This window comes from Acomys minous, assembly GCF_964271855.1.
Source record: "Acomys minous genome assembly, chromosome: 18".
NCBI classification, from domain to species: Eukaryota; Metazoa; Chordata; class Mammalia; order Rodentia; family Muridae; genus Acomys; species Acomys minous.
The window spans coordinates 40,596,143-40,612,606 of record NC_140501.1 but is presented as its reverse complement, the minus strand read 5'-3'; the positions used below and the strand labels follow the sequence as shown (position 1 = coordinate 40,612,606).

Below are 16,464 nucleotides of genomic sequence, written 5' to 3'. Positions count from 1 at the left end.
CAGGCTTCATGTGGGGCCCCTAGTAAGGGGAACAGGGGTGGGGGGCACTATCTCTGACATGCACTCTGTTGCCTGCTTTTCAATCATTTTCCCCTCGTGGAAACTGCCTTGCCAGGCCACAGGGGAAAAAGGCTGTGCTCAGTCTTGATGCAACTTCATGAGCTGGGGTGAGGGTGGGGGCTCCCTTTTTCAAAGGAATAAGGGAGGGGATGGGGGGGGATGGGGAGGACTGGGAGAAGAGGAGGGAGGGGACTATGCCCGGGTTGTTAAGTGAATAAATAAATTAATTAGTTAAAAGAAAGAAAGGATTAGAGTACAGGAAAAGTTTCATGGATCCGACCACCTCAAGTCAGTGTAACCACAGCACATGGGATTCTTACTAGGAATCCAGAGGCCTGACACTCCCACTAGAAAACTACTGAACGGAAATATACTGACAGAAATAAGACAGCTTTCAATGTACAGATTCCAGTTTAAATTTTATTTGTATACAAAAATATATTATGATGGGGAAGCTTATTATGATCTCCAACTATATATAAGTAATTACAAATGTCTCCATAAAAGCATTTAAAATTATAGACGAGCTATGTTTAAGGAGTATAAACACATTAGCTAGATCATCTGTTGAATATGTGGCAGGCAGGTAAACAAAGTCAGCGTCACTGTCTGAATTGCCCAGAGGTGGGCCCAACGGCTAACGTCAGGGCAAGCCAAGAATGACACACGAGCCTCAGCCCGGACCCCCTCCCGCAGCAGATTCTAGTGGCCAGTTTTGCTAGGTCCTTGAAGCCTTCTGGAATTTCAACTCCTGGGGCATAAGGACCTCAAACTCCTTGCTTCACATACCTGAAAAGAAGACAGAGAATAAGTTAGCCCTGTCGGAGGCTCACAAACCACACCACGTCGTCTCACCCCGGCATCAAAAGCGGAGCTAATGGCAGGACTAGGAGGGCAGCTGCAATTTGCATAAAGTAGACAGGCTTGCTGCACAGTCCTAATACAAATTGCGCTGTAATTAGAATAATCTGTCAAAACAGGCCTAAGTCTTCTGATGTAGGGTGTTGCAACATGTAAGAAAAAGGGGGCAATAAAACCACCAAGCAAATACAGAGTGAGACAGTGTTAAGAACATGGCTGTTTTAAACAGACTATTTTAAAATTAACTTCCGGCTCGAAACGTTTAGAGTTTACCTATTCGGCAGAGAAAAAACGTAAGAGTGCTTCCAACAGAAAAAGGATCACTTCCACTAAGTAATTAAGAAGCTAGAACAAAAGTTCTCCAAAGCGTAGCAAGTCCCCCATTATGAGAAATGCTAACACCCGCAACCCTGCAATCTGGGGCTGATCCCCTGCCTCCTGCAATCTTGTCTTTTTGAAGTAGAGCGTGCGTGAGGGTAGTGTGGCAGGGCCTACCTCTAACACCCCCCACACTGCAGTTTTGACTTGATGTCCTCAGTTTGGGGGACCACACAAAACGGTAACAACGACAACGTAACCCCCAAATTCACAGCGCGTATCTGTGTGCTGAATCCGGGTCACTGGCACGTTGGCCTGGTCTACCCCAGACCATGTCTCCCTTTGGCACTCAACTCTTACAAAAGTCAGATCTCTCCTCAGGCTCCTGATGAAATCTGGGCAAATCACCCTGAGCAGAACCCCCTCTGGCTCGCTGGAGGAATGCATGTGTGACCAATCTGCTCTCTTCTCTCAGGACTGGCAAACTGTCCCCTCAGCAAAGCCCTCATTCTCCGTTTTCCCAACAGTACGTCACTGTACACTGCTGACCTATTTGCACAGTGAGGAAAGCAACCCCAGCTACCTTGCTGCGAGCTTACCCTCCAAACTGCTTTCTAAGCCACTGGGCCTTGCTTCTATAGCCAGAGCAGCCTTATGAGGTAACTTCCTGCCCCCAAGCAAGCTGGGAAACATCATAGCAGGTTATCAAAGGCGTGGCTCAGGGCTCCCTTGTGATGTTTTTTAACCCAAGCATGTACTCACTTGCTAATGTTCTGTCCAGGTCAGCAATGAAGTCTTCAAGTTCTTTCGTGTCACCTAGTTTAGCTGCAAAATAGACAAGAGTTAGCCTTCCCTCTCAGACACAGCTGATACCGAGTTTTCCCAGGGATGATGAGTTTCTGGATTACAGAAACCTGTTGTCTGTCTTCAGAGAACTCATGGGAGTGTGCCCCGCACCTGCCCTTCCAGTCCGCCCCACATTTACTTTCATCTCAGCAACTGACCTGGAGGTTAGCCTCAGTGTTTCTCCTGTCACTCTCTTCCACCCCCAGCCTAAGCTGTAAGATGGGTCTCTCGATGTCTTAAAAGTCTGGGGGATAGTCAGGTGGACCTTCAGAACAGTTTAAGGTCTACTTTACCACATATGAAGGGCCCCCAAATCATCACTGTTGAGTTTCTTGATCGTGACAACTAATAAGAGCACCAGATAGCAGGGTGGGGCAGCAATACATGTGTGTGCTATCAGCCAGAGACACACTGCTGTCTTCTTAACAGACTGGCTGAATATCATTTTTGCAAATGATTTGCTTGCGCTGTTCCCGGAGGACAATTCTCAATGTGACACAAGTGTAAAACTACTACTGTTTGGTCTCAAAGTGGAACAGGGACCATGACAGTCTTTCTTGACCCATCTCAGAGTAGCGCAGAGCTTTTGTCTAGACTGTGCTGTCTCTGCAGCCAAAGGTCTATGCTTCCCTTGTGTGTTTTATTTTCTTCGGTATGGTTTTGTCATTCATGCCCTCCTTGAAATGCATTGCTAAATATTTTCCTTAGTCACCCTTTGCTGGCTACAAACAGCTCATTGTTTTTAGCTTTCAACTCCACTCGCCAGAAGGGCCTCTTTTTCCTTCTGTAATCGCCTCCTCTGGGGGCTCAGGTAGCAGGCGTGAGCACCGTCTAAGCCGGTCTCTAGCCTCCGTAGATCCACTACAGATCGGAGGCTGGACAATGGCCGAATCCCCCATGGCCGCTAACATTTGTGTTGAGAAGGGAATTTATAAATATCTCGTTCGAGAAAGAGCGAAGTTCTGTTTGAATGCCAGAGGGAGACGAGTGATGGAATCTTCCCATTTCTTTTAAAGTTGGCTCCGTTTGTATTGCATTTTACAGCTATTTTCAGCTTGTTCAACTCTTGTTGGAGGGGGAACCTCCTTTTGTTCTCCAAAGGGCGTCTGTCCAATATAACAGAACATTCAGCTCTCTAGCTGGTGAGAGTTGCCAGTTCCAAAAACCAAGAACCAGCTCATGAATCTTTAAACCCTCTTCGGTCTATTAATATCTAAGCAGAGACAGGGTGGAGCTGCTGTTTTGAATCGTGTCCATTTTAATCCTTAAAAAAACACATCTCTTTATTTATTTGATATGTGTATGTATATATACGTATGTGTGCATACATGTGCCATGTGGGGATCAGAGGACATCCACCCACTAAGTAGGTCCCGGAGACTAAACCCCACTGGTTGGACTTGGCAGCGGGCACCCTTACCCACTGAGCCATCTCAGTGGCCCCGTGGAAGATCATTCTTAACTCATAATGGCAACTGCTAAATTGGTCACCCCAAAAGCACTGATTGTAAACAGCTAATGAACTTTAAGAAGAACCCTCTCGTTGTTGCAAAGCCAAATCGCTGCATTTTTACATTCTGAAACCAAGCTAGTCTGGGAGGAAAATGAGAAGCACTCCCCTCTGCCATGAGACGCGTGGCCAAAAATCCCAGGAAATAATGCATTTCACTGTGCACTCTGCCGTCCTACCCCATAGGTCCCATCTATTTGCTTTACAGGCCATGAAAGCCTAGTTGAGGATAAAGAGAAAAGGGGGGAGGGTTAAAGAGCAGAAAGACAGTGCAGTCGCTGAGCTCACCTTTCCGGGGAGTGACAGTGGAGGACAGCAGAGCTGGAGTGGAGTTGGTTGGAGAGTTCACCTTCTCATCACTGAAGGTGAAGCTGTCCCTGTACAGCGAGTCTGCACCTTGAAGGGAGGAAGCCATATTCATTAGGAGCCGCACTCACCGAACCACACACCTGCCAGTCGACAGTACCCAGCAGATAATCTCCCAAAGAACCAGATGTGGTTGGCGCACACCTTTAATCCCAGCACTAGCATCCAGGAGGTAGAGGTAGGAGAATGGCTGTGAGTTCGAGGCCAGCCTGGTCTACACAAGTGAGTCCAGGACAGCCAGGGCTATCACACAGAGAAACCCTGTCTCGAAAAACAAAAACCAACCAACCAACCAACTAGACGTCATAGATCTATATTAAAGAAAGCAGGCCAGTTCCCCGTGTAGGCCCTGAATGTACTAAAGCAGGGAACTGTGTGTGTGTGTGTGTGTGTGTGTGTGTGTGTGTGTGTGTGTGTGTACAGTGTGATTGTGTATATCCAGTCAAGTACACTGGCAAACCTTGTTCCTCTAAAAAGATGTGATGGACTAATAGGAGCAGACCTGTGCTAGTCTACTGGCTAGCTATCCAGCCAGGTCCTGGCTGATGGGATGAGGGTTGGGACATGATGTGGTGTAGTTGGTAGGGCGCTTGTCCAGAAGGCATGACGCCCACGGCTCAAGCCCCAGGACCACATAATTTAGGCACAGTGGTGAAAGACTAGGGAGACAGACTCCCTGCTAGGCAGATACGTAGACAGAGGCATCATGGTTAGCGTTAGGTAATAGAGATGGTGAACTTCCAAGATGGCTGGCTTCTTCCTCCGCCTCCTGACTTGACACAAAAACCTGGCAGCTTACACCGAAGGCCTTGTAGGCTTCTGTCTCCCAGCAGCAGGTGTCCTGCTGAAGGACTGGCTCAACAAGTTTGAGGCTGGATCGGGACTTGTTTCACAACATTTGTAGGCCAGTCAGCCATCCTATCTGCCTTCAAACTGACCAATCCTAAATTAGGGAAGGAAAACTCTGCCAAGTCTTAAAACAAAAACAAACAAACAAAAAAACAAAACAAAAAACCAGCAAAAACAAAACTCACACACACACACACAAAAAAACCCCCAGCTACAATAACAACCAAACAAAAACAACACTCAGCCCTTGAGAAGAGCCTGGAGGTTTTTTGGCCTCTGCCCTTCAGAGGGCCTTTTTCTCTGTGTGTCTGCTGCATGTGTGTGTTTCCTCACCCCCCAATAATCACCATTTTCAACTACTAATTCTGTCCGCTCCTGTCTGAGACTTCTGCACTGCTCCTGTTGCCCTCAAGATTTTTCCTGCCTTTTACTTTTTTTGGCTGGCAGGAAAAAAAAAAAAACCTGAGCAAGACCCCTGGACTGCATCAGTGGCACACTGTGATCCTCGCACTCTGGAGGTAGAAACATGGGGGTCAGAAATTTAAGGTCATCCTCAGCTACATACTGAGTCTGAGGCCATTCTGACACCTAAAATAGATGAGATTCTGTCTTTAATAAAGAAAAGGGGGCGGGTACTGAAGAGGTAACTCATCAGTTAAGAGCTAGTTGCTTTTTCCAGAGGACATGGGTTCAATTCCCAGCACCCACCCAGCAGCTCACAATAACCTGTAACTACAGTTCTCGGGATCTAATGCCCTTTTTTTTTTTTTTTTTTTTTTTTTGTCTCCTCGGGCACCAGGCACACAAGTGGTGCACAGACATGCATACAGGCAGAACACTCATACACATTAAAAAAAAAAATCAAATTTACACACTCAAAGTATTATATCATCTTTCATGAAAAATGTTCTCTTCCTTCTAAGCACCTTTCAAATATAAGCACAATGTTGGGCCCCGTGTCTAATAAGTTCCCTCCTTGTTCCTGGGTCTTGACTACACAGTTCCCCAAGACTCTGCACTCTTGTCTCTGAGAAACTGGAGTCAAAAACAAAGATGGGGTTTTTTTGTTTGTTTGTTTGTTTTGGGTTCTTTTTTTTTGTTTTTTGTTTTACTCTTGGCTGTTCATCCATTACAATTGAGGGGCTTCACAGCTCTTTTCTATTCTTATGCCCCAAATGTCAGCGCAGCAGCAGGCAAAGTCCCAGCCAGGCCGGGGCTGCACCACGGCCAGCACCAGCTCAGCTACTGAGTGCTCAAGGGTGTTTAAAAAGAGACCATATTCTGGGCCTCAGTTTACCCACCAATAAGACAAAAGGGTGGATTGGGCAATCCTTCCAGTCCCTTCTCGGTTCTGAGATTTTTTAAGTCCCACAGAGGAGGAAGAAGCCAGCCCTGCTCTGAGGAGGTAACACAAGAGGCTCAGAGAAAGAGGTTAACGGAAGCAGGATGTGGCCCCAGAGGTGGTGGTGAGGAAGCTGATTTTCTGGTTAAAACAGAAAGCAAAGGCTGGCAGGGTGCAGCAGGAGCTCTGGGAAGGCCCTTCAGGTGAGCAGATGAGTCACCAGGGCCAGGCCAGGTCCCTGCTCCTCCTGGAGGCTCCTGCCCTTCAGGCCATTTCCCTCTAGTTCAGGGAGAGGACTCACATCTTGCTTTAAGTCGGGTTTTGTTTTTTCTTTTTGGTTTTTCGAGACAGAGTTTCTCTGTGTAGCCTTGGTTGTCCTGGGCTCACTTTGTAGACCAGGCTGGCCTCAAACTCACAGAGATTTGCCTGCCTCTGCCTCCCAAGTGCTGGGATTAAAGGCGTACTCCACCACCACCTGGCTTGCTTTAGGTCTGTTAACTCAAAATGAACTTGTTTAAATTATTTCTTACAAAATAAAAGGAAATCAGGTTTCTGAAAGAAGTTTCTAGTCACATCAGAATTGGGCTCCATCCCTAACAGGCTACCACACCTCCTCATGTTAAAGTTATCTTGCCTGGCTCCTTTTCCTCTGCCTTCTGACCAGAGGGACCCAGCTGCCCTCTTGTCATTTTTTTTTTCTGGCCTGCATACCCACCAACCCCACTTTCCCAAATATGCCAAAGAGATCCTCAGGAGCAGGCCTCATGATCTTTCCTTCCTTCCTGCAAGAGTTCCAGCCCAAGTCACCTTAAAGGACCACAGTCAATTTTCAGGGCTTTAATGATGAACCTCACCACTGAACCTTAAACCCATATCTCCCCTCCAAAAATATCGTAGCTCACCCCGATTCCTCTCCTAGAATGCTGGTCCTTCAAATGTGTGACCAACTATGTTCACTGGCAACACCAAGAACACCACTGATCACTCCCACTATGACTGCCCTGAGAAGTCCTATGATGAAGAAACAGGTCTGGCCTTAGCCCTAGTTCCCTGGGACACTTCATGGCCCTCCTATTAGTATATCTTAGGATGCTGGAACTCTCTAGAACTTGACTTGGAAGCTCTTCTGCTTGTCTTTGTTTGTTTGTTTGTTTGTTTTCGGCCGACTCTGTCTGTAGGAACACAGTAGCAGTAGTGATGCCCTGCACATAGAAAAGCACAGCACGCATATCTGTTCCAGACCCCTGGAGGGGCATCACTGTTTATCACTGTCAATGACTAGAGGGGATCACCACACATACAGACTGAGAAACATATGAAGTGAAGAAGACAGAATCATCAAGAAAACCAGAGAGACCCAGGAGGGAATACCAAACCCCTTGCCACCTTCTCCTTGTCTCTGAAAGACACCCACGAACATCATGCGAGGCCAGCGTTGTAGCCCTGAGGCTCACTAGTCCAGAACTTAAAGGCCACCCATCTGCCTGCTCTCTATCTCTCAGAACAGCTGGCACTTAAGAGCCACTTTCTAGACCACACCCCATTCCACCCCACCCTGCATACACCGCAGACCTTACTCTAGCTTTGAACTTCACTTCTGTCCAGCTCCAAATCTCCATAAATTTCACATCCACATATAGTCATCCCTCAGGATTAGGAATGGGGACACGCCAGGTTAGCTCACCTCCTAAGCAATCGGGCCAACTACGATTGGCTGTTTAAAGAGGCAATAGCCTCAACATGGAAAAGGCCACTTCAAAATAGAATGACAGAGAAAAGAACACCCAAAGAGGAGGGAGGGAGCTCTCAACCCAGACAGCAAGAAAAGGCTCTGGGGAAGAAACCAGAGTCCCGGGGGACCATCCTGCCTTGTCTTTGACCTTTCAAAATCTAGTCCATATGAAGAGATTTCTTAACCCAAGCATTTTCCTCAAGATCAGAAACCATGGACAGAACCTGATTTTCACATGACAAATAAACTATTGCTGATGAACTCACAATGCTCTCACAACGAGGGAGGCAGAGGGGATAAGATAAAGCATCTGTATAAACATATACATGCAGAGGCAGTGTAGCCTGAGTTCAGTTCCCTTTCCCTGCTCCCCGACACACACACACACACACACACACACACACACACACACACACACACACACACTTTCACATCCTGGCAGCTCATCGCCACACCATGTTTCTACCCTCTCTCTATGTTTGCTTGACCCCAAGTTGCTGAAGCTGTGCCACTGTGAAGAGGTTGAGGAGCACAGAGCATGTGACAGGCAATAGCAACCTAGGTGTCCTACGTATGGTGCTGTGGCCTCATAATGATTTAGTTTCTGAGTTCCTAGCAAAACCATCAAGTCCAGGAAGAAAGGCATTATCAATTAGAACAATAGAACAAGATTCTGAGCCCTGGCTTCCCCATGTTTTAGGATCGCAGCATTTAAAAAATTTTTCATTTTAAAGTTTCTCTTCAGAGGTAACAAAGAACAATCCCCCAATACAGAGATACCCAAACTCTGAACTTCTTTACCCAAAATTTTCCCTCCACAGGCTTTTACTAAAAGCCTGCATGAACAGACTCTCACGCTAGAGGTTGTGGTAGATGAGCAGGTAAGCAAGGCTCAACCTCCTCTTCTGTTCCCTCCCTTAAAATGCTAGTTCTTGCAAAAATAATATTCAGCCAGTCTGATAAAATGACAGCAGTGTGTCTCTGGCTGATAGCACAGACATGTATTGCTGCCCCACCCTGCTATCTGGTGCTCTTATTAGTGGTCACGATCAAGAAACTCAACAGTGATGATTTGGGGACCCTTCATATGTGGTAAAGTAGACCTTAAAACATCTACATTAAACTGCTCCGAAGGCCCACCTCACTAGCATCAAATCCCCACTACAAATGTCCTTTAAACTCCTGGTCCATTTAATGCACCGAAGTCTCAGATTCTGGGACTGGGTCTGCTAAAGGAGCATCAGAAGAAATAAAAACATCTTATATACACAAACCCTCAACTTTAGGTCTACCCATCAAGTGTACAATAGCACAAACAGAAGCTTTATTTAAAAGAAAGGCGTGTGTGTGTGTGTGTGTGTGTATGTATGTATGTATGTATGTATGTATGTATGTATGTATGTATTTTTTAAATTTTTTTTATTTTTTTAGTTTGGGGAGTCGGAAGGTAATTTAGGGTTAGAACAGGCATGTGCTACTCCAGAGGAAAGTAAAACCACAGACAGAGAGCCTTGCCCAGAGCGCCTGTAAATATAGAACAGCCCCACACATCTGCAGCAAAAGAACTATAGTAATTAACCAAGAAAAAGAAAGCCCTGGGTCTGTGTCACTGCGCCCACAGCGAGTGGCAGGGATGTGGGGTCTTCCTCCAATTCTAAGTTCTGACAGTTTTAATGGAGTGTGGCACAGTGAGAAAGAGCCCTGGGTCTCTGCTGGACCCTTGTGGCCCAGCCCCCCCTCTGGAATGGCCCTGAGCATTACTTTGGCAGGCATCATGGTATAAGACCCGTCACTCACTCGGTTCCTCTCACGCTACCAGGTGTCCAGAGGGCCCCTACCTGGCCTCATGCTCTCACATCTCGACAAGTTCAAGCTCCAGGCTCCTCAGCTCAATTAACCATCATTCTGGTTCCTAGGGTCCCTAAGGTCTCCTTTCTCAGGGCCAGACTGGAATATTCTAATAAAAAATATGTAGATGCTATAAGTCTTGCTACCCTAAAGAACCCAGTTCATCATTCCCCACGATATCTACAACACATAGCCACAGCACGCACAGTAGACCTCAGGCCTCTCCTATTAAACAGGAGAACATTCCCCCCCCCAAAGAATACGTTTATGTGAAACCCCAATATTTAAGAATTACACTTGGTTCTATTTTTTTTTGGCAGGGGGGTGGGGGGGAGAGTTGGTTTTTCTGGACATAAGTTTCTCTGTGTAGCTTGGCCATCCTGGACTCACTTTGTAGACCAGGCTGGCTTTGAACTCACAGCGATCTGCCTGCCTTGGCTCCCCAGTACTGGGATTAAAGGCATGTCCCACCACACTGGGATGGTTCCATCTTTTAAAGCTTAAGTCAATATAATCAGCCAGTAGAAGCATACATTAACACACGAGATAAAATTTGGGACATAGTGAGTGATAATTTTGTTAAACCCACCTAAGGACAAATGAGTATAACAAATGTCTGCGCTCCATCCCTGGAGACAATTAGGACATACATATTATGCATCCCTATGAAAGCATTATTTAGATGCACACAAATCTCTGCCGAGACTATTTCTAAGCAGTCATGCAGGGAACAAACCACACTGACAGCAAAGACCAAGGTCATCAGCGCTTCCTTAGATGCTTACCATTGCTTCTCTACCAACCAAACTAAAGCTTAACAACAAAAGCAGAAAGTGAAATACACAGAGATAGGCCCTAAGAAAAACTACAAATTATATCAACTATCTCCCAACCGATTTGTCTCAAAAAAAAACAAAAAAAGAAAGAAGAAAAAAAGAAATTGTGCATTCTCCTTTTAATTATCAACTATCTCCCAAACGATTTGTCTCAAAAAAACAAAACAAACAAAAAACAAAAAAAGAAGAAGAAAAAGAGAAATTGTGCATTCTCCTTTTAAGATGCCTAAAAACACATTCTAGACCTGAAATATCTCCTAGCAGACCTGGGGGGTGCTGTCCACCTTCACTGCACAAATTCAGACCCTAATCATCTGAAGGCTGTGACTTAGCAAGGTCCCTGGCCACGGAGCAGCAGTGACAGACCCAACTTTCTCATCTGTGGAGAATAGAGTTTAAACATGAAGAATAACTTGTTCCTCAACTCAGTGGGAGGAGATATATTCAAGTTATACCACAGGTGTGGAGACACATTTCTAAGGCAAGGCTTCACTTGAATGCTGAGAATAAGCCATCAGGTCGTTAGCATCAAAATGCAAAAGCTCTGAATGGAAAAGAACAGTTTACACACTCTCCTCCACCCCACTTCACCTCCTAAGTCACGTGGTGATCTACGCAGGCTGCTAAGGGAAATCAAACTGGAGCTCAGGGTTTCTGACTCAAGAAGTCCTGACCAGTGTATCAGGTTATTATCACTGTCAGGAACGGATGCCATTCCTTCTCACCGGGGACAGCTCAGACTCAAGGCTCACACTGAATCGCCATCCAGCAGTGAGGAGGAACTCTCTAGATCTCAAAACAGTAACACGACTTTTACCCTCACAATGAGGAATAGCACAGGTGGAGTCTGAGCCTGAGACCTACCAAGGAACTAAGTAAGCGCTCATGAACAACTGAATCTGTTTTTCAAGACGAGGTATCTCTGTGTAGTCCTGGAACTCTCTCTGTAGACCAGACTGGCCTCAAATTCACAGAGATCCACCTGCCTCTGCCTCCCAAATACTGAGATTAAAGGCCTCCCACACTACCCTGGCTAACAAATAGAATTTAAAGTTCACATTGAAAAACAGTAAATAAGCCAGGATTTGAAAACAATTATGTAATAATAAGAAAACACCAAATTTACTGTTTGATACCGAAATAGATACCCACAATCTTGCAGGTCACTTGAGCTCCTGAAAACCAATCCTCTCTCTCCCCTTCCCCCTCCCCCCTTTTCTTTCTACCGAAGTTGTTAGGACAGAGGCATTGTGGGAAAGGTTGCCAGGACAAACCTCTAGCCGCAACCTGGAGGGTGGGCCTGCTTGAAAACCTGTACTTGAACTCAACAGCCCAGAGGAGATTGTTTCAAAACTGCCTGGAGTGGTGAAAGAGGCTGGGAGCTCAACAGAAAGTGAATGAAGTTATTTCAAAAATTCCAAAACCAGCAACTTAGGAAATCATTTCGGTTTCACAAAATGTTTCATTATTGTGCTAGCCCGTGTCCCCAAGTCCCCAAGTCCCCCAACACCCATTCTGGAAAAGGAAAAGGAAGGTGCTGTTAACGTAGTGTTTGCCTGGCCTGCAAGAAGATCTAGGTCTGATCCCCCAGCACTGCCTAAATTGAATATGGTGGTACTCTGCTTATTCCTAGTGCCCTGAACCCCAAGGAAGAAGGATCAGGGGTTCAAGGTCATCCTCAGCTATATAGATCACCCAGGAAGGGTCTCAATAAAATCAAAAAATGAAGCGCAGGGAGAAAGGCGGGAAAATTGTTGGAAGGCCTGGCCAGGCTCCCAGGAGTTCTGGTTGGGCGCACAAACCCTCATGCCTCATGACACACACCTGCCATGACAGGTAGACCCACAGCCCTCCAAAAGTACAGTACCCTCCCCACAAGATCGCTTTCATGGCTCCCGAACACCTGGGCATAAGTCTCAGAAAGTCAACTCTCCAGGCATCTCAGAGGGGATGTAGATCCTTGGGTCTGAGTTTCCTGGATCCCGTGCTCCGCTTACAGATTACCCAGCTGACTCTAGAACCCTAGGAAGCCTGAGACAACGGAGCTTCACTTACTCTCGGAGTCGCTGAAGCCGCTGCTGTCACTGACGCTGGCGCTGCTGCGCCGCTTCATGCGCTCCAGGTGCTCCTCATAGTGGAAGTGGCGCTCGTGGAAGGGCGAGGCGAAGTCGGCCAGCACTGCGTCGAACTCGCATAGCACGTCCGTCAGGTCTGCAGCGGCCGCGGAGTCCATAGCCGGGGCTGGGGCGGGCACAGTGCGCTCAGTTGATGGGACAGTAGAGGTGATTCTCCCCGCTCCCGGGGGAGGGACGACCACCTTTCCCTAAGACGACTAATTTCACTCTGCGTTTGCCAACGACAGCCACGCAGTCAGTTACCTTGTAACCTCTCAACCATCCGACGCAGAGGACAAGTAGTCTCTGTGAGTGGAGCTGAAAGCCTGGAAGTCACCTAACCCACCCCACGCGCTTTCCTACTTGTGCCCACGCTCGCTCGCGTGGCGGCGGGAAGTCTGAGTCAGCAAGCACCCGTTACGTGTCCTGCTAGGTCCCTTGTCCGGCTCGGGAACCCAAGCTGAACTTGCCTCGGACGAGCGGTCCGGGGATGGGGTGCCAGGGCGATGGAGAAAGGAAAGATAGGCAGTGGAAAAGGACCACCGCGATAAACCTATTCTCTTGCCCCAACCTGCTGGCTCGAGCTCTCAGGGACTGGGGGTGTAGCTTAGTGTGGACGCGGTCCTTGGCTTCGATCTCGGGGTTCAGCGGTGAAGGGGGGTACCCCAAACCGGCACTCACCTGCGGCCGCAGCTGCCGCGGGACTGCCCTGCGCCGAGGGCGGCTTCATGGAGCAGCTGCTCAGCAACACGCGTAGCCGAGATGCAGCGAGGTGTTGGCCCTGGTGGCTGCCGCCTTGCACTGCAGTCCGTTCGAGTGGCCCTGCCTTGCTCCTTGCGCCTTGCTGAGCGTTAGCTCCTCGCCTGCGCCGCCAACCGCCAGCTTACACAGTCTTATAGACTGAAGCCTGGGCGGGGAGGGGCGGGGCCGCTGAGTAAGTCCCAGACAACCTAGGGGGATGCCCCTGCCCCTCCCCCCGTCCCCCGGTACCGCCCTCGCCACGCGCCCGCCGCAGGAGAACCGCAGTGACGACTTGTGTCGCCAGGGCCCAGGTTACCGCCCCAAATATTTACCCGCCCGCTTTCTCCACCACCCTGACAACCCACGGAAGTGTCTTTGCCGCCTTCAGAGTTCTCCAAGAGCTTACCCTGAGCTTCCCTGAACTTCAGTTTCCTCTTCTATGAAATGGAACTGCAAATGCAGAGCCTCCTTGCTTGCTGCAAAAATAAAGGAATGAAGGGCCTCGGTAGGTTGCACAAGGACAGAGTGAACAGCTGGGGGCCCTGGGCTGAGGTGAACGCAGTCTTCCAATTGAAGAGCCCTCACAGGCAGAGCACCGCATGGATGGATGCATTCTGTACAGGGTCCCCATGAATGAGCCATCCATCCATACCTAGCACGGTCCAGTATAGTTCCTGCCCTAGGTGACCAATTGCCTTTTGACCCAGTAGCCATCTAAAAGTAAACGAAGGGGCCTGCTAGCCGCCTGTGCCTATAGCCCCAGCCCTAAGGAGGATGGTAGTTGGGGAGGCTGAGGCAAGGGAATGGATGAAGAACTGAGTTCACGATCCCAAACTACATGGGGAAAAAAAAAAGCCAGGATAACCACCCACTTATAATCCCAGCCCCAAGAAAGCAGAGGCTGGCAAATGTCCAGGCTCTCCAGCCTAGCCCAAAGTGAGAAGTCCAAGGCAACAAACAAACAAACCTTGTTTAAAAATCGAGGTGAGCTGGTCACAGTGGCACACGCCTATAATCCCAGCACCCAGAGAGGCAGAGGCAGGTGGATCGCTGTGAGTTCAAGAAGGCCAGCCTGTCTACAAAGTGAGGCCAGGCCAGGCAAAGCTACACAGAGAAACCCTGTCTCAAAAAAAAAACAAAAAACAAAAATTGAGGTGGGCAGTGCCCAAGGAATCAATCACATTTGAAGTTGACTTCTGACTTGGATAGGCACAACATCCACCTGTGTGCATACCTGCATGTGTCCTACACACACACACACACACACACACACACACACACAGAGTTAATTAAATGTAAAGGGCTAGAAGCAGCCCGGAATGTGATTTAGTGATAAAGTGCTTGCGTAGCATGGGTGAGCCCTGGGTTTGAGGGGTCATCCTCAGAGCTGCAAATCTTAAATCTTTTTTTTTTAAAATAAATAAATGTAAGACAATTAAACCTGATTAAAGTGAAATGGCTCAGTCCCTCAGTGACACTGGACACTTTCAGGTGATCAATGGTCATCATCACAGAATCTTTGGACAACACTATATGAGGACATCTGGTGACTCCAACCCTCATAGATGTCAGGATGTGGCATGCACTAGGTCTCGCCCCCACAGCAACCCTGAGTGGTACAATCACTGCCTCGGGGGTTGCTGGTGAAAAAATGAGGCACAGTCAGCTAAGTAGCTAGCCTGCCCCTTGGTTGTTTAATGGAGGCAGGTCTGTCTCCTTTCGGAGCGACTTTGAGGTTAGCCACACCCTAGTTCCCTCATGTGGAGAAGAACTAAACAGTCCCGGAGAGGCCCCGAGTCCCAAAGCAGATAACCCAGGTCCCAGAAGCCACAGGCAAGGTACTTCCTTCCTTCTTTCAACCAGCCACCCTCTTTCTTCTCTCTCCCAAAGCATTGTTTTTCATCCTGGCACCCATGGCTCATGCTCTGAGCTAATAGCAGCAGCCAAGCTGGGATCTGCAGCCTTTTAAAAAAAAGGTGCCATTACAAGTTCAGTGGGTACCGGTAGCACATCTGTTGTTTTTTATTTGTTTTTGTCAACTGTCCAGCTGGGGATCCGTCCGGGTTGCTTCCAGCCCACCCTTGTACACATCTCAGTGCTCAGTGTTGATCTGGATTTCTTCCCTAGAACCAGGTAAAGGTTTAAACTCTTAATCACCGGGGCCTTCTGACTGGCCTCCATACCCTTCCCGAGGGCCATTTATGACCCCCAGCCATCTGACAGTGGTGACAGAGATAGTAAATGACCTCAGTGTTCAGGTGTGACCTTGTCCCTCAGGAGGGGTGTGGAGGCTTACCATACCCGTCACCTCCTCACACTGAGATCACTGGATACAATGGCCTCAAGAAACAAACATGGCGTCACCTTTGTTTTGCAGCAGGAGAGTCAGGACTTTCTTGTGCAGTAAAGACCTGGTGTTTATGTTAACCAGCCTTTCCCTTGGTTCCCACTTTGCTGTTGTATAACAAAATATCACAGGCTGGGTAATTGGTATATGGCAAAAATGTCTTCCTCCCCGTTCTGAAGGCTGGGAGGCCCAAGATCAGGACCCCAGTGCTGTCTGGTGAGGGCTTGCTGCTTCCTCTCATGACAAACAGAAGGAAAGAGAATGAACTGCCCCTCACAGCAAGCCCTTTGATAATCCCTAACCCCTCCTGAGAGGGCTCTATTCTGTTGACAGCCAACTCAGAAAGGATCAAATTTGCAATTAGATTTCAAAGTTGAGACCTCACCCCAAGGTGTGACACACTCAAACCATAGAGGCCTCTTTTCTGTACACTGCTGGCTGCTCTTTTCCCGAAACTTATCCAGAGCATCTCCTTAGAACCTCACCTTTCCGCATCCTCTGGGTTACCATGGCTGAACTCCAGCTCCCTCCCTGGATCCTTTGTTCTCCCTCTTCACTTTCTTTCAGCCAGATCACCCTCCTCCCTGGAAATGTATAACTAAAATTCATTTGCTTTCTTCCTTTTTTTTTTTTTTTAAACTTTCAGAACTGACTTTCCTCCCCATTGGTCTTCTGTGCTCCATATTCCTTCATA

At 47.9% G+C, this 16,464-nt stretch overlaps 1 protein-coding gene across 1 annotated transcript; it reads right to left on the bottom strand.

Moving 5' to 3' along the window:
• Nucleotides 1-460: 460 nt before the first annotated feature.
• RGCC (regulator of cell cycle) lies at nt 461-13,572 on the bottom strand. The gene is made up of 5 exons (XM_084767958.1): nt 13,364-13,572; nt 12,624-12,809; nt 3,884-3,991; nt 2,002-2,064; nt 461-849 (listed from the first exon to the last, which is right to left on the bottom strand). Exons 1-5 carry the CDS (start codon nt 13,410-13,412, stop codon nt 842-844), a joined length of 414 nt encoding a protein of 137 aa, XP_084624084.1. The 5' UTR covers nt 13,413-13,572; the 3' UTR covers nt 461-841.
• Between the last annotated feature and the right edge of the window lie 2,892 nt (nt 13,573-16,464).